Genomic DNA, 21,495 nt, shown 5'->3' with positions numbered 1-21,495 from the left:
TTCGTTATTTTAATGGTTCCGCCAAATGTGCCATTCAAATGTTTTGATACAATTCTGAAATGTATTTATCTAAGGTATTGCCAGTTAATGTTGTGTAAAACATAAAGTAGACATGTAGATTTTCATTTGCACTATTTGCGGAATGAAAGGCATTTTTTTGATAAAACGCATTATTTAGGACCATATGTTACCCTGGCTATAGCAAATATGTTATCTTCCTTATATAAGCTATTATTATTACTATTATTATTGTTATTATTATAATCATCATTACTATTAGTAGTATAATTATTATTCGCACTCTCATTTACAAATTAATACATCTCTTAAGAACTAAATGACTGAACTAGTTCTGAATGATATTTTTCAAAATCTTTTCGTGTTTTTACATACATGGGTTTCAAAAAAGATATTAAGATGTTTTAATTCATGTATTTCATCTTCTTGTGTTATTTTTGTGGACAATTCAAAATGTTCATTGTAACCATCTCATCTTTTCATGTTTTGAAGTTTTGCCGGAACTTCAAAAATAGAATATTGTTTTTTTCAGTTCGCTAGTGGTCAACTCAATGTTTTAAGACTACATGTGATATATGTTTGTTTCCGTCATATGGCTCCATATAGTTAAATGCTAAGCAACACGCAAACGCCAGCTGAACCTTTAACCTCCACTAGTAATGCTGCTAACTTTTTATAGCTGTTTTACAAACTTTTTCAAATTTACGTTTACCAGACATATAAATACCACAAGCGCGAATCTATAAATAACGCGACTTAGTCTGATGAAATTAAAGTGATGAGAAAGTACCTAAAAGTCGTGAGTTTAAAAGAAAATGTTATTTCTCCCTGCCAAGCACGCAAGCATATTTCCCCATGTGGGACCTAAATGGGCTACCCACATGGAACCCAGATGTGGTTTGCAAACCATTTTGGCATGGGTCCCATATGGGATATACTATATAGGACCAATGTGGGGCCCTTATGGGTCCCAGATCTTATAACCCATGTGGGACCTTTCTGGGGCGTTCTGCAATTGTATGGTTCTTATTGTTTTATTGATATTGTCAACTGTCCGAAACATTGTAGCTGCCCATGTATTTGTTTCCGGATCACTATGGACTGTTCGTTTTTTTCTCTTGATCTATTGCATTTCCAAGTCACTTCATCACAGATTCTTTGTAAAGGCATTCTGTAAAGTAGGGGAAAAAATGTCAGTCTGAGCACATGTCCATAAAAATCATAACTATTTGCAAATATCATGGCATATTTGTAAGCATTTTACATGTTTTTAAGAAAATAAATGACAAATACAACTTTAACCAAGCACGCATCTGGAAGACAGATTTGTACAGAACAAGAACAAGGGTATTAACCTATCATGAAAGTATAAAGAAATGCTTTTTAGACTTTGAACATAGATCTGTGATCGTATTTTATCTAAGTAAAATATAGAAAATCCAATAGGTAATCCAATAAGTGAGTCGTAATTTAATAGCTTTAATAGCTTACTTCTCAAAATCTTCATCTCGGCAAAACCACTGGACCTTGTATCACCTGAAATATATCAAATTCGAGTGAGGCAAATTGATCAAGAAGCTGATAATATTTATATGCGTACACATCTATTTTACGACACTGCTTCATTGATACAAACTTATACACAACATTTTCTTAGACCTCATATTCATTCTGAATCCGATCATAAACGAAACTTTCTAAAATTATCCTTCATAAATAAAGGAATCGAGTTTATTGATTTACCTAGTATTTTAAGAGACCAATCTGTAGTTAACTCTATTCCTAAATATTTCAAGAATTCAGAAACACCTATTATCTGTTACAAATATAATAAACCAGTTAGAAACGTTATATTTAATTACAATCAAATTGTCTCGGATTTAGATATAGAACTTAATGTTCCAAATAGTTGTAACTGTAAAGAATCTAAATACTGTTATCAACCAGCTGGCCATGTCATAATGGGTAATTATAAGATTTTTAACGATAAAAGAATCAGAAATATTTTTTCCAAAGGTCCAAAATATAAAATTCCTTCGTCCATTACCTTTGAAAAATATCTTTCTGAAATAACTCGGTCTATTGATGACTATATTAAAAAATGGTGTCGGATGGAAAATGCAGATCAGAATGCTCTCACTGAATGGAAAAAGAATCTATTTAAAATCATTAAACCTCGAGTTAAATTTTATTAATCAAATCCTTCCTTATTACCTCCTAAACACAAGATTTTTCACTTCGAAATTTAAAGAAAGCTTTATCCAAGGTACATACAAATTTTGTTTTCACTCCTGCAGACAAAGCTTCTAATAATATTATTATTACATGACGTATTTATTACACAGAAGTATTACAAAATGAACTGAAACATACAAAAACTTACCAGTTATCACAACTAGATGAGGAAACTATTGCAAAAAGTCATGCAAATCACTGTATAAATTTTAATGTCGCACTTGACGACAGTCAAATGAAGCTCCCTACTCTTTATTGGATCCCTAAACTTCACAAAACTCCATATAAAGCTAGATTCATTGCAAATTCAACCCTATGCACTACAAAAAATATTTCTGTACTTTTGACTTCTTGTCTTACTACAATTAAAGACCACGTACAGAAGTATTGCCCCAAGGTTTTTGAGTACTCGGGTGTTAATCTGTTTTGGTCCATCTAGAACTCTGGAGGTGTTATCAAAAAGCTAAAAAAAAAAAAACACTTCAAATGTTCGAAGATAAGTACTTATGATTTTTCTACTCTTTATACTAATTTACCACATAATCTTATTAAAGACAAACTAGTAGCTTTAATTGAGAAAACATTAGCAAGAGAAAACGTCAATTATCTGGCTTGCAATGAAACTAGAGCATTCTTTTCTAACAGTGCATTTAAGAGAAACAACCTACGGAGTTGTAAGCCTGCATGATCCATACTTCATGTAAATTATTTATTGTAACCTTCTAATGCATGGAAATGAAACTATTAACATAGAATATCTAATTATTTACCTCACTTTTCAAAACTAAAAAATAATGTTGTAATATATATAGAGACTAACTTCCATTCAACACTAACAAGGCTATATAATAACCATAAAAAAAATCCATAAAAATAATAAAATTGTAGTAAAACCACCCAAGAAGGGATAATCAATTACACATAAACCCCTGCATGAATTATTCACCACCTCAGACAAATTGTCCTAATAACTTTCTGAATGTACAAGGACAAAGTTTGTTTGCTCGCACTCACCGGACAAGCTGAAGTTTGTTTGAGCCGTTTTCGAGCCAACTGAGGTTTTATTAAGGTAAACCAGATAAACAGCATCAACCACTTAGATAATTTAACCTTCTCTTAATTACCAAAAATATTTGAATACAAATAATCGAGATTCAACTTGCACCCAGGGCTCTCGCGAGTGGGTGACTTGAGCGAAATAGTCGCTTTGGAACTTCAAACTTCACTCAAACCTAACCTCAAAGCGAAATGCAAGTCGCCCAATTTTCTTTGATATCCACACTCCCTAATTACCGCTACCTGGACTGTTGACAATTTGCACAGTGTCAAAATGAGTGTTGAATAACATACACATAATTATGCTGATAGCATAATTTAAGCTCTGCCTACTTCAGGTACTTGCAAGATTTTCCTGAGAAGTGTGAAAGCGAAGATATGCTCCGGACAAAGTCATACTTGAATTTGACCTTTGACCTCTAAGTGTGACCTTGACCTTAGACCTAGGGACCTAGTTCTTGCGCATGACACTCCGTCTCATGATGGTGAACAATGGTGCCAAGTTTCATCAAAATCCCTCCATGCATGTAGAAGATATGCTCCGGACAAGGTCTGTGGACGCCGCCTGCCCGCCCGCCCATCCGCCCGCCGGGGGCGTTCCCATAATACGTCCCGTTTTTCAAACGGGCGTATAAAAATGCTGGCAGGTTTCTCACATAAAAATAGAAAGACAAAATCCTCACTGCTTTGATGTTTAGAACCTCTGCAGGCACTAAAATATGTTTTAATAAAACATCCCCTCTAATCCAGCATCAATTCCAAAGTGGAAATTATGACCATACTTGCTGAACACAATGACATTGGGAAACATTTGGATTTGCATTCTGTATTAGGTCTTTAAACTAACTGTTCTCATGAATAAACTAACACCAGACTCTTCAGATTATCCTCAAAGGTGACATTCCCTTATAAATGAAAAACATTATTGTCTGCAGGGAGATTTGCAATTGTGTTAATATTTGCAATGCTGGAAAATTCATGAAATTAATAGGAAAATTCATGAAATTAATAATATCATTGTATACTGCAGCCTATGGCTAGAATAAATACATTTAAATTAGAATATTTCACAAATATAATAACAGATGGGGCTCAGAAAAACTGGAGTTCATGTTCTTGTTACAACCCAAATATTATATCTTAATTTATTACCCACTTATGGTTGGTTTGTTTAAATCACTTTTTTTTCCCCTTTTAATTGTAATTTCTTAAAAGTGCTCCAGTCAGGAACAGTCTGCTCACTCCAACACTGACTTTTTTCAGTCTTTACATTAAATTTTTTCTTAATAATCTATAGTCCAAATACTAACAAGAGCTCGTAGAACATGAAATGCCGCCCTTAATGCATTCAGTAAATGCACAAGAAACAAAAATTATTTGCTCACTGTAAACAAAAGTTCCACTGTTCTGATTAAGTGTGACCTTGACCTTTGACCTACTGACCTCAAAATCAACAGGGGTCATTCTGCTGGTCATGATCAACCTCCCTATTAAGTTTCGTGATCCTAGGCCCAAGCATTCTCAAATTATTGTCCGGAAAGGACTTAACTGTTCCTGGTCAATGTGACTTTGCCCTTTAGCCTACTGACCTCAAAATCTAAAGGGGTAATCTACTGGTTATGACCAATCTCCCTATCAAGTTTCGTGATCCAATGCTCAAGCTTTGTCAAGTAAACGTCTGGAAACAGTTTAATTGTTCTGGGTCACTGTACCCTTGACCTTTGACCTACTGACCTCAAAATCAATAGGGGTCATCTGCTGGTCATGATTAACCGCTCTATCAACTTCATGATCCTTGGCCCAAGTGTTCTAGAGTTATTGTCTGGAAACCGTTCAACTGTTCCTGGCCAATGTGATCCTGAACTTTGACATAATGACCTCAAAATCAATAGGGGTCATCTGCTCATCATGACCAACCTCCCTATCAATTTTCCTGATCCTAGGCCCAAGCATTCTTGAAATATCGTCCAGAAACTGTTTTACTGTTCCTGGTCACTGTGACATTGACCTTTGACCTACTGATTTCAAAATCAATAGGGGTCATCTACTGGTGACGACCAACCTCCCTTTAAACTTTCATGATCCTTCGTCCAAGCATTCTTGAGTTATCGTCCAGAAACCATTATACTGTTTCTGGTTACTGTGACCTTGATCTTTGACCTACTGACCTCAAAATCAATAGGGGTTATCTGCTGGTCATGACCAACCTTCCTATCAACTTTCTTTATCCTAGGCCCAAGCATTCTCGAGTTATCATCCGGAAACCATTTAACTATTCCGGGTCACTGTGACCTTGATCTTTGACATACTGATCTCAAAATCAATAGGGGTCATCTGCTGGTGATGAACAACCTCCCTATCAACATCCACATCTGCAAAACAATAGGGGCATAATAAACTTATGACTTATATCTTTTCTTTCTTCTTTTTTTTTTTGAAAATGTTGGCAGGACAAGGGGCAGGGTGTTTACTTAAAGCTATATAAATGCTTTTGTAGTATAAATTTCAAACCAGACCAATGCCATTGTTACTTTGACCCTAAATTCATGAATTAATTTCTAAAACATTTAATGAAAAAGAATTTGGCAATATTTTATCATGTTTTAATGCGGCTGTAATTTTTTGCATGATTTATCTATTGTTGGTACTAAAATACACTGTCATGTTATTTACTGAACTTTACTGGCAATAAAACACCTTCCTAAATTTCAGCTTGTAAATGCTTTTAGTCTTCATTATTTAATGATCTACTGCCTTAATTTTGTTATTATCTAAGTAATTATTTAAATGTAGAACCATTTTAAGATATAAAGATATGACAGTATATCATTTTCCAAGTCAAATTTTAAGTTTTATAGCATATGAATTATTAAATATTGATTTCTAATTGGCTTTTTTCAGCAAGCAGCTATAATACTTCGAAGATCTTTATTAACAAAGAAATAAATTAAAAGTTTGCATCTTTAAAAGTTGTTCAGATCTTTAAAATTTGAAAAAACAGGATAAATAATGTTAACTACAGAACAACATTTGAATTATTCAGAATGAATAAAGGGAGCAATGGTTGTGGTAATGATGTAGGCCGCTCATCATGGAGGTCATGACTTTTAAGACCCACTCACACAGAGGTCAAAACCATGCCTTCTTATAAAACAGTAGTTAGCTTTTCCAGGAAGTGGGCTCAAGTGTGATGCTGATAAGCCTTAAGCTTTTAACTATACTCAACTTTCCTTGTAAATTTTGTTTTGTTTCAAACAGTAGCATAGGGTGGGTCGGTGGTCTAGTGGTAACACGCTTGACTGTCAATCCACAGGTCCAGGGTTGGAATCCCGGTCCAGGCACTGGAAATTTCTGAGATGCTCTTGAGTGTCTCCCACCTAACTATGAGGCCTGTGGTATGTGTATATCTGTATGTCTTAATAATACACAGTGAAGGGGGAAGAAATTGACCAGTTGCTTTTTCCCCCTGGTATGTGTATATCTGCATGTCTGAATAATATACAGTGAAGGGGGAAGAAACTGACTAGCTGGTTTTTTCCCCCTGGTATGTGTATATCTGCATGTCTGAATAATATACAGTGAAGGGGGAAGAAACTGACTAGCTGGTATTTTCCCCCTGGTATGTGTATATCTGCATGTCTTAATAACTACATGGTGAAGGAGGAAGAAACTGACAGTTAGTTTTTTCACTTGTACACACTTGTACACACTAGGGGGTAAGAACCAACCGGTTGTTTTTTTCTCCCTTGTTTATGTACGAAAACTAGGGGGGGAAAAACAACTAGGGGGCAGAAAATTTTTCACCCTTGTTTATGTGCAAAAACTAGGGGGGGGGGGGGGAACCAATCAGGGGGGGAGAAAAACTAACTGGTTGGTTTTTTCTCCCTTGTTTATGCAAAAAAACTAGGAGGGAAAAAACCAACTGGGAGGGGGGGGAGGGGAAAAGCAACCGGTTGATTTTTTCCCCGGGGAAAAAACTGACTGGGGGAAAACTGGGCTGTTACACCAGTTCTTCCCAGGAAAGACGGCTTCGCTTGTATGGGTGCTATGATACACTGGGCATGTTAAAAAACCACACTGTCTATTTGCAAATAGCTAGGCTAAGTTAGCCTGATAAGCCTGTATCTAAAAAAGATTTGTCTCTATCTGTTTTGGCGACTTTGTCTCACTCTGTCCCTCTGGTCAGATCGCTTTGTGTCTGTATTAGTAGAGGATCAATTTCGCGCCCAGTGTGGCTGCGTTTGCTATATGTAAAGCGCCTTTGAACATGTTTATCATGAATAGGGCGCTATATAAATCTGGTATAATTACAATATAGTAGCTGACAAGTGAAAAATTTACAGAGAACAAACCATTAAATAGAGGGTATATTTTGTTTGTTTCAGTGTATCAAGATCAAAATATCTTTCTTTGAGTGACAAAAATGACACAGCCACCAGTGACAATCTAAAAGATATTTCCATCTTACATGTAAAACAAACAAATTTTTCTTTTATTTTATGTCTTTTTTTAGTTTTTACCAGTACCATTTTTACCAGTTTAATGTCACAAACACTGGACAATGTCACAATGTAAAAATTTATTAAAATCACAATTAATTGTTAATACTAGAATTTTTTTAAAGATAACTCTTTAAAAGATTTAAGATTTCTTTCACATTTTAATACTGTAGGTTGCATATATTTATGTTTTTAAAGTATGTACTTCTATATCTTTATTGGTGTATAGTTTTATATTCTTCCCATTCAAGTTAGTTCTGTCACAAGAGACAGCGCGCTCAACAATTTCGATGCCGGATAGTGAAACTTGGCACATCTGAGGAAGCTGGAGCTGTCACTGAAGTGTTTAATGACTCCAATGTGGATCAAGATATTGGACAATAGCTTAAGTCTATGTCAAAAGTATATGTAATAACAGAGATAAAGATAAATTGTATCAAAATATTTAAAGAGTATAAAAGGGACATAATTCATGCAAACTTTCTGCAACAGTAATGAACTATGTGTCATATCATATCACTAATAATGTTGAATAACTACTCAAGTTTGAATCAAACTGAGATAGAACAAAAGTGCATCACTACTTGATGATGTGAAATAACTAATCCATTTGGTAATAATAGAGTTAAGAGAGAAAATGCATCAAAACTTTAACCTGAAAATCAAAGTAGAAAGGGGGATAACTCACCTTGTGTCATTTGATGCGGGTCATGATGCTGAACAACTATTTTAAATTTGAAATAAAATCCATTAAATAATAAATGAGATAGAGTGAAAGTGTATCAAAACTTTAACCTGAAATTCTAAGTAAAAAGGAGGGATAACTCATGAAATATTGATGGGAGAGTTATGGCCCTTGTGCCATATAATGTTGGTGATCATGCGGAATAACTTTTTAAGTTTAAAAGAAATCCATCAGGTAATTACAGAGATACAGTGAAAGTACATCAAAACTTTAACCAAAGTGTGGACGCGGAAGGACGCCTACACCAACGCCAGGTCGAGTATGATAGCTCTCCATACTCCGTATAGTCGAGCTAAAAATAATAATTCAAATATTTGAAACAATCAAAATTTTAAATATAATGCCCCATTATGTTTTAATCTAAACAATTTAAATCATTAAAGAGATACCTTGCAGTAGCATTTTTGATTATAACACATCGCTTTTGGGGTAAAAATCAATTCTGATAAACATGCATTGACCTGGAGTCAAAACCTGCAATTAGTTGAAAGGCTTCAATATTGATCATGAATTTCGGGACTTAAGGTATTAGATCACTAATAGAGAACCTCCTTTTTGAAGAGTATTCAATTCCTACCATAAACCTACTTTTACTGCAATTCTTAGGGGGGCGTAGGTTCAAGCCCTACTGGGACCAAATTTTTTTCCCCTTATTTTCCTTTTTTTTCTAGTAAGTTTTTACTTCTTTCAAGACTTATTATTGATTTCTTGTACAAAAATGGAAAAAGATGAATCTTATAAGCGATTTCTTGGTGTTCAAAGTGAATTTACTACTTAAACAGATGGGGTAGAGTTACACATCTTTAAAAATATTGAGTTACAGACGGTGAAAGTTCTCTATTTTGCTTTCACTCTTAGATTATGTATTGTGGAAGAAATTTAGGTAGGTTTTACGCCTGCCCTAAGGTTATTTTTAAATGGAGTAAGCAAAATTCAAAGCAGAAACAAAGCATTCGACCTTATTTTTTCAATGTTGAAGAATGGATTCTGTCCCATTAAATCCGTTTACTTGAGGCACCATAGAAAAAATGATGTTGACATTTTTATTTTGTGTTTTATAATTGTTTAGCAATAGTTTGATGTTTTTTTTTATTAAAATTAATGGTAAAATGAGTTCTCTGCAAACGTTCTGGACAGTGGCTATCACTTTGAAATTTGTCTCTATTTGAGCTTGCGGAGATACCATAAGTTATACAAAATTTATAAAAAACGGCACGGTAAAAGTTGTTTAAAAATTGCAAAATAGTGCAAAACACGGTTACCTTTCAGAATATACCAAGCAAAGGCCATTTTGTAAACATTACTATTAGTGATCTAATACCTTAATTCAACAAAACTGATAACATTTCTACATTGTTCTCCATTTTTATGGGTATAATAATCAAATCCCTCTGGTTCTTTAGAACATTGTTAGGGCAATAAAGTTCTGTTTTATAGCTGGAAAAAAAAACACAATAAATTTCAATAATTGAGGTAAAAATCAGATCTTCTGAGATTCAAAGAACTTTAACCAGTTATCTGATTTTTTACAGTATTTTTTTTATTAATACTATTTGCGAATTTCTTACTGTTGTTTTTAAAGATGAAACTTTCTTGTTTTCTCCTTAATTATATGGCGCCCTTTGATGTTTACATCAATGCTTTTCTTGTTTTCTTTTGCAGCCGGTGCGACAAGCGGTTATTACAGTAAGTTACATCAATTTAAGTACATTAACTTTTAAACCTTAAACTGGTAAACATCTTATTTATCATCGTTGACCAATATTTAGTTTTTATTGTACTTTATATTACATCGGGCAATTCAATGTTGTAGGTGCTAAAATCTTGTGTCCCTTACAGCAAAATTTATATCCAGGTATAAAATAAATTTTGCATTGAAAGAAGAAGGAAAACGTAGATATTTTAATCATTTTCAGCTTATTTCTGTATTTGTTAATCAGTAGAAGTTTGCTAAGCAAAGTGTAAATTGCAACGCAATTTTTGACAGCTTTGAATGTAATTCTCTTTTAGACCTGGAACGATAGCAGGAATCACTTATACCTTGAACAAATCATATCTCTAAGTTTTAAGTAACCATGGCAACAGAGATGTTTAAAGTATTATATCTTGCTTTTTAGCTCACCTGAGCAATGCTCAGGTGAGTTTGTGTGATCGCTCGATGTCCGGCGTCCGGCGTCTGTCGTCTGTCGTCTGTTTGTAAACATTTAGCTTGTGTATGCGATAGAGGCTGTATTTTCAACAGATCTTCATGAAATTTTGTCAGAATGATCACCTTGATGAAATCTAGGTCAAGTTCGAAAATGGGTCATCTGGGTTCAAAAACTAGGTCACTAGGTCAAATGAAAGAAAAGCCTTGTGTATGCGATAGAGGCTGTATTTTTCAATTGATCTTCATGAATGTTTGTCAGAATGATAACCTTGAGAAAATCTAGGTCAAGTTCGAACATGGGTTATCTTCGGTCAAAAACTAGGTCACTATGTCAAATCAAAGAAAAACACTGTGTAGAGGCTGTATTTTTCAATGATCTTCATTAAATTTTGTCACCATAATAACCTTGATGAAATCTAGGCCAGGTTTGAAAATGGGGTATCTGGGTTTAAAATCTAGGTCACTAGGCCAAATCAAAGAAAAACCTTGTGCATGCGATAGAGGCTGTATTTTTTAATTGATCTATATGAATTTTGTCAGAATGATAACCTTGATAAAATCTAGGCCAATTAAAAATATGGATTATCTGCGGTCAAAAACAAGGTCACTAGGTCAAATAAAAAACAAAACATTGTGTATGCAATAGGGGCTGTATTTTTCAACTGATCTTCATGGAATTTTGTAAGGGTGATTATCTTGATGAAATCTAGGTCAAGTTTAAAAATGGGTTAGCTGGGTTCAAAAACTAGGTCACTAGGTCAAATCAAAGAAAAACCTTGTGCATACGATAGAGCTGTATTTTTTCAATTAATCTTCATGAAAATTTGTCTGAGTGATTGCCTTGATAAAATATACGTTGAGTTTGATTATGGGTCATCTGGGATCAAAAAGTAGGTCACTAGGTCAAATCAAAGAAAACTCTTCTGTATGCGATACCGGCTGTATTTTTCCATTAATCTTCATGCAATTTCGTCAGAATGATTGCCTTGATGAAATCTTGGTCAAGTTGGAATATGGGTCAACTGGGTGAAAAAGTAGGTCACTAGGTTAAATCAAAGAAAAACCTTGTGTATGCGATAGAGGCTGTATTTTTCAACTGATCTTCCTGAAATTTTGTCAGAATGATAACCTTGATGAAATCTAGGTTAAGTTTGAATATGGGTCATCTGGGTTTTAAAAACTAGGTCACTTGGTCAAATCAAGGAAAAACCTTGTGTTTGGAATAGGGGCTGCATTTTACACTGGATTTTCATAAAATTTGGATAGAATGATTGCTTTGATGAAATCTAGGTCAAGATCGAATATGGGTAGTCTGTGGTCAAAAACTAGATCACTAGGTCAAATCAAAGAAAAATCTTGTGTATGCAACAGAGGCTGTATTTTTCAATTGATCTTCATGAAATTTGGTCAGAATGAGAGCCTTGATGAAATCTAGGTCAAGTTCGAATATGGGTCATCTGGGTCAAAAGCTAGGTCACTAGGTCAAATCAAAGAAAATACTTATTTATACTCAAGATTTTTTGCCCCAATTTTAATGATATTTGGTCAGAATATTTTTTTCCATGAAATCACTTGGTCAAGCATGTTTACACTGTTATGGTGTGTTATGGTGTGTTTCTCAAGTGAGCGACCAAGGGCCATCTTGGCCCTCTTGTTTTATAACTTGTTAAAACTATTAAATTATCTCATTTTTCCTGTGTCATGAACCTTCAAAATATTTTATTTTGAAAGTAAGTAATATACTTGTTCTAATTTCATTTATCTAAATAATCATCAAAAATTAAAAAAAAGTTACAGCAGTACTTCTCATCTTATTATTATCATGGGTTATTTTAAAGTACAGTGAACCTTAAATAGGCAAAGTCGCATGGTTCGTTTCCTTGGCAACATTCATTTAGTTCACGATTATCACCATGTTTTTACTGAAGTAATAACAATTCTAAAATAGTTAAAAGTATAAAAATAATAGGGGTTTTCGCCAGGACGATGGCGCGCCTGTGATCCGGCCTGGTAAAATCCACAAGAACCGATCGCAGATCTAGCTACTGTTATAATGACTATTTTATTATATATCTCACTTTTTTGTTTGTTGTTTTATTAAAGAATGAAAATTTCAATGTTGATCGATATTATTTAACTAAGTGTAGTTTTTGTAAATGCAGTTGTTTATCAAATTTTAGTGTTCATGTTATAAAGTTGAGTCTACGCGTAGAATCATAGTGTAGAATACAATTGCGATTCATTAAATATATTTGATTTAACAGGTTTAAACCACGAATCAACTGTAAAGGGCGACTACGAGATAGACTTTCAGCAGGGTCAAATTGACTTAAAGGCTGGATTAAACCTTGACGATAAAGAAAAAGTATTGCATAATTTCCGCTTCCTAAAAGGAGAGCTTGATGCTGACATTTTATGTGATTATTTTTACCAGGATAATCACTTCTCTACTGATGACTTAGAAGATGTGAAAAGTGAAAAAACGAGACATGAGCAAGTGGACTTTCTTTTGCGCAAACTCTTGCGTCTGAAACCGGAAGCGTATTTGAAGTTTCTTGAATACCTTGAAGATGCCGGTTACAATTACGTACGCAAGGTCCTTGAGGAATCAGTCTTTTCTTTAGGTAGTACAAAATTCTTTAATTTTAGCCCGTCTTTATAACTGTATTTACAATTATAAAGAGCATAAAGGAAGCGAAAATGAAATTTATTATTGTTGTGCATATAATAATAGAAATTATTTATTACGAACTAATGCATCATCGACTGTAATTTTCGATGTCAAAAGAATATTTTCTGAAAGGACTCATTTGCCCAAGTTTCATATTTGAAAAATGAATAATTTCTTCAAAGCATCTATGTACTCCTGAAATAAACGGATGTGTATGTAAAGGGTATTTTGTGTTTAGACCGTTACTGTATATTGAGTCCTTACTGCAATTTGAAATATAAACTATTCCTAGTTATGGGAATATTTCGATAAGTTAGTAAATGTGAAATGTATATTAACAAAATGTAATCGTTTAAATTGCGTCATTTGATCTAAGCAATTAATAGCTCACCGGTAATGTCGAACCGTGGTATGAATTACACTGATATTTCAAAATCCCTTTTTAACAATTGCGTCGTGTTTTTTTTTTGTGCATAAAGTTTTCGTACAAAGTGTACCTTTTGAAGAAAATTGTAAAAACAAAAAAAAATCCCTCCATCAGGTGTACACAAATTTCTGAAGTATATCGTCGACGAGATACAGCTGTAGTCACACATTAGATTGTTGGTCACATGATATCGCTCGACCAACGGTGACGGATAAGTAGGTTGGCATTTCAGATAATTCAATATTTAACTTATGTTTGTTAATATATTGTTAATCTGCCTCTACATAAGTAACTGTTACTGAACACATAAGATAAATACGAAGGTGAACCAAATGGCGTTCCGCCTTAAAGGTCACAGGTTTGGTGATGAGCTGTGTCACTGATTTCTGTTTGCAGTGAAACAGATTTATGCCGACAGTATTTGATGTAGAATGGGTAATTCGGAATTTCTTTTATTGAAATTGTGTCTGTAATAAACGAGACAGTAATTTCATGAATCAGTAAATGAGTGCATTTAAGTTACAAACAGTTTTGCTGGTAACTTGGGTGACCATTCCTTTACCGAACAATTTTTATCACAAATATTTTAACCAAATTATGTTGTTATCTTTTTATCGACATCTATACATAACTTCCATGATTTGTGAATTTCAAGGTGCATTTCAGTCGCTCGGATGTTTGACAGAGTTAGCATTGTGGTTCATTTTCTCTTCGCGCAAATGTTTCACATCTGTACAGTCAAAGTTTATATATCCTTTTTCTCGTTTCAAATCGGTATTTACTTAATATGTTATCTTACTAAATCTTTCACTTTGTTTGACCTACATACTAAAGTTCCCCTCTCCTGGAGCAAAACAAATGGCGTAAGACTGAAGTTTACAATGTCACAGAACTGGCTACATGTCTTTCATCTACTTAGAGTACAGTTCAATATTTTGTACGTTTAAGTTTCAACAAAACGTGTCATAACATCTGGGAAAACGCTTTTAGTTTATCCATATTTTAGGCATAGCGTATAAGGTTTCGCAGTTCTGCTTGAGTTTGGTTGCTCGCAAGATACACAAGCAGACACTTACTTATTGTACCTTCTTTAATCTTAGACTATGTTGCATTTCTGTACGCTTTGCAACTGAACAATAAAATAGCAAGATTTTTTGCAGGACTCGAAATAACTCTTTACAAATCCTTTGCAATTCATCCTATAATCCGTGACACTTTGCTCACAAATCCGTTACTGGGCTACCTTCGTGTGACCAACATGGTAATGACGATGCAAGCGAAATTATAAAATCTTTCTACAAACAGAAGAAATCTCAGCCTATAATCTGAAGAAGAAAAAAACAAATATATCTACGTTATTTTTTGCCTGATTTGTCTGATTGCTCTACGTACTGCGCCACGCAGTCATTTTCAAATATTATTTGCTAAAATAATAAATCCAATATTTTGCATACAAATGTGTGTCAAATCAGTCCAAATATCTATTTACCCGTTTTAAATTAACTCGTCCAAAGGTAGGCGTAGAGGTCAGTGACGAACTAAACACAGTCAACGTGAAAATAAGATGTTATATGAATTACTGACACTTGAAAGCTAGTAGTTTTCGTAACAAATGGATATTACTACGAAAGATTTAATTGTAAAACCAGCACTACATACACACTATCTTACTAAATTATTGTTGTAACAGATCCGTATATTATATCATTAAATGTACTGTATCAGATAAAAATGGCTCGATTGGTTTAAATTTTAGCTTTAAACCATGAAGACGTAACAGAAACAGAAGCAAGGTTAAGACTAAAACAGTTCCAAAAAGAAATTTGTGAACAGATGCAGCCAGATGTCATTGCAGACATGTTTCTGGAATATGAAGAGTTTACACTTGACGAATATGAAGAAGTAATAGCAGAGAAAACAAGACGCAGGAAATCCGAAAAGATACTAGGATTATTGAAGTCTTTTAAACATATTGAGAGGGGATTATTGGTACTTCTGCAAGCTCTAAAGGAAACGGACGGACTATACCTTTATAGATTATTGAAAGATGGCGGTGCGGCTTATGCAGGTTTGATTTTAAGTTCTAATTGTTTTTAAAATTCGTTTCTGTTGTGGTTGTCAAACATTTAAAACATTATGCACTTTCAAAACTCATAGAACATCATAAACTATGTATCATAATATATTACTCGTGCCATCGTGATTTCGTTCTTTGAATGAATATTTTCAACGCAAACCCTGCTTTGGTAAAATATACATTAATGAAAGATGTATCACTTCTTCTTCCAGCAATGCAAGATTCAAGACATACAGTGAATGTAAAAGTGAAAGTTGATAAAGTAAAGAAAAGAGAATCTAAGAGCAAAACTGCGTTTCTGAAAGGTAAGTGACTTGTGTAATGATTGACCATATGTTGTCTCTATTAAGTGATGCAAATTGACTGATTTTGCTTGTAACATTTCCATGGAATCTTATTTCAGAGGAAAAACAATGTCGGGTTACGCTTGAAGTTGACGGATTAGAGAGCGACCAAGACTTAGAAGTTAAAATTACACGAGCGATGCAAAATCCTGACGTTATGGTGTCTATCAACGACAATATTATTATTGGAAACGAATGCTTAATTGGTAATGTCGAGCAAGGGAGCATTGTGATCATTCTGAAGGGATGTAATGCGACCTCATTGCGGAGACTGTTTGCAAAGGATGTAGAGAGGCCAATATCAGACATTTTACATCACATCTTCATTCATCCAGATATCGTTAAGTTACTAACAACCAAAAAACTGAAGTTTAGACTGACTCTTAGTTGTCAGCCAACGGAACAAAAAGGTATTACATGCATACTTTCATTTATTGTAAACATTTTCTTTAAAAATCAAGCAATGTATCTATTTTGAAAAAAAAATGGCATAGAATGAGCGATGTATATATATCAGCTGAATATCTTTATCGTACATTTGTATTTTGGTCAGTACATGATAAGGTAACTAATGAATATAATAAACTGACACAGGATATAGGACGGACTTGTGTGTAGTATTACAAATTTATATTTAGTAAGCAAACCCAATGTCAGGCCTTCATGTGTTGACAGTGAGCATGCGTAAAAAAACACTCTCTTCCCCAGTAGTTTTGGATTAATATTTTGTTATACAGATAAATGCAAGTCATTTATTTATACAGAATATTTACCAATTTTGTTTTTGTTTTCACCAGTTGGTGTTGTAAGTGGTTGGCTATTAGATGGTGTGTTCAATTATATAAATAACCGATTGCAATCGAATAATTCCGAGGCGGTCGACTTTATCATCTGTCCGGGTTTATCAACAGTACCAGTAATCTTCTGCAGTTTATCCTGATTATCTTCGTTCTTTGGCATTTGACTTAACTGCTGAATTCGGACATTCCATTCATTGTGATACATATTATGTGAGCTTGCCAGATACATAACAAAATCTGTCGAATTCCCTGGCGGCCTGTCCCGAGAGTAGAGAATTTTAATGAATTTATATCTGAATACTGTCTCAAAAATTGTATTTTCAAATCGTTTTGAAAGTTAGATACATCGTTTAAAGTTTTCAAAGATAAACACCACAATGAACATTCCTTAATTCTAGCATCCTTTAACTTGGTAGCGAGGCTAATTTTGAACACTAGAGAAAACTCATTTGTTGTAATTGGCAAACTGCATAATATTCTGTTAGAATTGTGTTTGTTTCAACAGACTGTCAAAACGTCATACTTGCACTGTCTTGTCACTGAAGCTGTCCGTAATTTTAACCTGCTACTTTTGGTATCGTTTGATTTTTTATTGATTTGATGGCTATCATACCTTTTTGAAAGTAAAAAAAACATTTTTAAAGAAGATGTATTTATATTTTATAGTGTGGATGAGTGTTTACATCGGCTTTGTTTAGTGCGAACTAGGGTTCTATGTTTCCGTTTCGCAAATAATACTTACTACAAATATCAATTGCTGTAAGATTATGTTACGTGAAAGGAAGTAACCAATCAAATTATAAATACTGACGAAAGAAATTAGTGAATAAAAAGTTTTTATGTTTGGTCTCAAAAAAGATAAGCTTCAGTTATTACAATTAATGAAAGCACATACGATTATATTGCGTAAAATGTTTTATATTTCAGAACTGAAAACTAACTTGGAAAGAATTAAGTCAAATCTCGAATTTCTCGTCGAGGAGTTGGATGCACTCACTTTCCTGAAGAAATTGAAGGAAGAAAACGTCCTCTCAAAGGAGGATGAGAAGGAGATTTTGGAAACTACCCCAACATCGCGCAAAACTCGAACAAGAGCAATGCTACAGAAACTGATTGACTGTGATGCCATCGAGACTTTTATAAACATACTAAAAGAAAAGAAGGAGTATGTTTGGAAACATGTATTTCAATCTGGAGAGGGTATACACACACTTTTTTAGCTCTTGATAAAGACCACCTCAAATATAGTTCTAAAGACCACCTCAAATATAGTTCTGTATGCACCTCCGCGACCAAATGAATAACGTTTTGACTTCAAACCACATGCCCCAATGGGTTCAATCCCTTGTGTGTAGAATTCTTTCATGGAAGAAATCCATCCAGCTGACTAACGGTAGGTCGTTGATTATCGTAATTTACATGAACAAAGTGACATGCGAATTCAAAACAAAAGTGACTTTAAAGAAGAAAATCCAAAGTTCTACGAAGCGCGATTACTTAACAACGCGAAAGGTAAAGTCTATAAAAAGGCGAAATGAACGTGCTGCGACCAGTTAACGAATCCACAAAACATAATTAAGAAAATGGCGAGTCAACTGGTTATTTTGCACACGACAAAGAGCTTGGAACAAATACGTATTTAGATAAAGCATAGTAAAAGTCACAAGACATTACTATGGTCGCGAATTGTATAATTCAGGTGAAAAACGTTGCATTTTAGATCCACTTACCAGTCTTTTAAAAGCGTAAACAACACGTGCATAAAATGATATCTATCAAAGATCATTAACCTGCTTCACGTCTGATTTTGATATTATTGATATATTAAACTATGTGTTGATTAATCACTAACTGGAAGAATCCTGATTTCATGAATAATCACATGGTATCTTCCTTGACTATATTTGACGCAATCTATGGTTCATATGACAATATGTAACTATTCAGTAAACATTATCACTATCATTATCACTATTATTTTGTATTATTAATGTGCTTCTTAAATGATTATAGATCATTCTGTTCAAAATGATCTAATATGTTAAAAAGAAGATATTGAAACTGATCATGTCCACTGTAAACAAATATTTCCGAATAAAAAAAAATGCATGCAAACAAGAAGTAGCAATGTTTCATCAATACCTGTGAAAGAATATGAAACGGTCCCAACTGTATCATTGTCTGTGGTTTCTGCTATGTACACAACTGTATCTGTTAAATAGATAAAAATTAGTAAATATTATACAGAATTAGCAAGTATTATAGAAAACATACTGTTGTTAAGTTCATTACAAATTTAACAATAAAGAATTTTCTTTTGCTTACATTTTCTGTATTTCAAGCTCTTTTAAGGTCTTACCACCATCTGTATACGCAACTAGCGTAACAACAACGGAAAGACATGATAATTATTGATAGTGCTAGTTTACATTACACTAAATTCTGATATTTCTTTTGCGATCAAAAGTGTAACTTTCCTTTCAAATTTAAGAAAAACATTTATATAGAAAAAACATAATGTAAAACAACTCAACATATTTATTAAACAATATCATCATACCATCATGTGACAGTTCTAAGAAGAGTAATTAGTCACTTAAGATCTAAATGTGACAGCATGAACCCCGTTGGAAATAAGTTTTTGCATGTAAATGCCAAAGCTTTACGGGCAATCCAGTGTACTATCTTCTATTTGAAATTATAAATACTGGTATTACAACTATCTAGAGGTGATATCGATATCTTTTACATTTTTTTGTTTCAGTAACTATATATTCAAAACAAGAATAACATCCTATGATAAATTATAATCAATATTATATGATAGATGAGTTTACTAATCTGTGAAATACTGTGATAATTTATTATGCTATGTAATTTGTATTGACATGAAATGCACAAATAAAATTATTATTATTATATCAAACTTGAAAACCCATTTGAGCGGTTTGTCGATTCGTATCAACCTCAGCAATTTGCGGCCAGGAACTTTTATATATTTAAGGAACTCAACATGTTAATGAAATAGACATTATTTAAGTTGAAGTGTGTAAGATATTTTACATCATTTTGTTTGTCAGATAGATAATGCAGGGCGAAGCATGCGAAAACAACACTAGGAATGTTTGCCCTAAACATTAATGATACGAAAAAACCTGAAATTGTTAAAAGAAATGAGATTCTTAGATGGAATTTCAAAATACGAATTCAAGTATATTAATCTAAGAAAACCAACCACTGTCTTGAAATTCAGGAAGATCAAGTGTTCCGTTTGATGTGAATTCAGGAGGACTGTCATTGGCGTCGGTGATATAAACAGTCAATGTTGCAGTTGATGATAACATGAAAGTTGAATTGTCCGTGGCTCTAAAATAAAACATAAAGCATCACTGTGAAAAAACATCAGCTGACTTAAGAACGAAGTGAACGTTAACTGTTTAATTTAGATAGGTATTTAGGAATGCATAAGGCGTCCAAATCTTTAGCTTAACTGCGCTGTAATGTGGCAAATATAAGCATTAATGTTTTTGTGTGTTTTGTACTAATTTAAAATCATCAACATCCACCAAGCACAAACCAACCAGTATATTTCAAATATAGACAGATATACAAGTGTTTGTTCTCCATCAAAATTCCTGCATACAAAAAAGATGGAGGGCGTATAATGACTCTAGCAACATTGTTTTAATTTATATATCAACACGAATATTATAACCAAACTCGGTAACCAGAATTAGAAGGTCTCCATTGTTAGTATATACAGTTGTGACCCTAGCATTATATCTTACAAACATGGTGGGGACTCTAGAAATTTATCCTATCAACTATTTAAGTCACAGACCTTAGGGTTACAGTGTACATCTGAGTTGTTTCGAAATCAAATGAAGCATTTGTCGTTAGTTCCGTGTTGTCTGCATTGATATCAAAAGTACCATTAACGCTTTGGGAAACAATGTCGTACACAACACCAGTATCTCCGTCTGCATCAGTAGAGTTCAATGTCCAGACTGTATATGTCATTGACGTATCTTCGTCCTCTGATATTGTTATGTTCGTCGATGGTAATACGAATATAGGCGCTGTAACAGAAAAAATGACATTTTCTGATCGTTGATTTTGAAGTTAAAAGAACAAACCAAAGAGAAAATATATGACCGTCATGAATAAAATATGGGCACTAAAAAACTGTAATTTAAAGATTTTAAGTTGTTCTTCTATAAGTTTTCACTGTAACAACAAATATGCGCATTGGTAAAACTGTAATTTATAGGTTTCAAATTGTTCTTCTATATGCTTTTGCTGTAAATACAGATATTTGGATTGGTAAAACTCTAAAACAAAAATTTCAAATTGTTCTTCTCTATGTTTTCGCTGTGAGTAAAAGTAAAGAGCATAACTAGATCTGAAATTCCTTTGTGAAATTCAAATATTACATATTAGTGTACGACACGGCTTATCTTATAGCTTTGAGAAT

At 33.6% G+C, this 21,495-nt stretch overlaps 2 protein-coding genes across 2 annotated transcripts in view; one reads left to right on the top strand and one right to left on the bottom strand.

Moving 5' to 3' along the window:
* Window positions 1-10,126: 10,126 nt before the first annotated feature.
* LOC123561116 (uncharacterized) lies at window positions 10,127-18,256 on the top strand. The gene is made up of 6 exons (XM_053516534.1): window positions 10,127-10,239; window positions 12,967-13,326; window positions 15,557-15,868; window positions 16,090-16,182; window positions 16,281-16,631; window positions 17,949-18,256. The coding sequence occupies exons 1-6, from the start codon at window positions 10,179-10,181 to the stop codon at window positions 18,239-18,241; spliced, it is 1,470 nt and encodes a 489-aa protein (XP_053372509.1). The 5' UTR covers window positions 10,127-10,178; the 3' UTR covers window positions 18,242-18,256.
* Window positions 18,257-18,899: 643 nt separating this feature from the next.
* LOC123561093 (protocadherin Fat 4-like) overlaps window positions 18,900-21,495 on the bottom strand; it is a 54,306-nt gene continuing 51,710 nt past the window's right edge. Inside the window, exons 27-30 of the mRNA XM_053516993.1 lie at window positions 20,863-21,100; window positions 20,257-20,387; window positions 19,138-19,232; window positions 18,900-18,935 (exon numbers count right to left, since the gene is read on the bottom strand). Coding sequence (XP_053372968.1) covers window positions 18,900-18,935; window positions 19,138-19,232; window positions 20,257-20,387; window positions 20,863-21,100 — 500 coding nt within the window. The remainder of the gene's footprint in view (window positions 18,936-19,137; window positions 19,233-20,256; window positions 20,388-20,862; window positions 21,101-21,495) is intronic.

This window comes from Mercenaria mercenaria, chromosome 10 (genome assembly GCF_021730395.1).
Source record: "Mercenaria mercenaria strain notata chromosome 10, MADL_Memer_1, whole genome shotgun sequence".
NCBI lineage: Eukaryota > Metazoa > Mollusca > Bivalvia > Venerida > Veneridae > Mercenaria > Mercenaria mercenaria.
This window is presented reverse-complemented; position numbering and strand designations above follow the sequence as displayed.

Coding starts and splice junctions, on each gene's coding strand:
- LOC123561116 (XM_053516534.1), top strand. CDS start 10,179: ATGTTTACATCAATGCTTTTCTTGTTTTCTTTTGCAGCCGGTGCGACA. Junction 13,327..15,556: donor GGAATCAGTCTTTTCTTTAG/GTAGTACAAAAT, acceptor TTTAAATTTTAG/CTTTAAACCATGAAGACGTA. Junction 16,183..16,280: donor CAAAACTGCGTTTCTGAAAG/GTAAGTGACTTG, acceptor ATCTTATTTCAG/AGGAAAAACAATGTCGGGTT.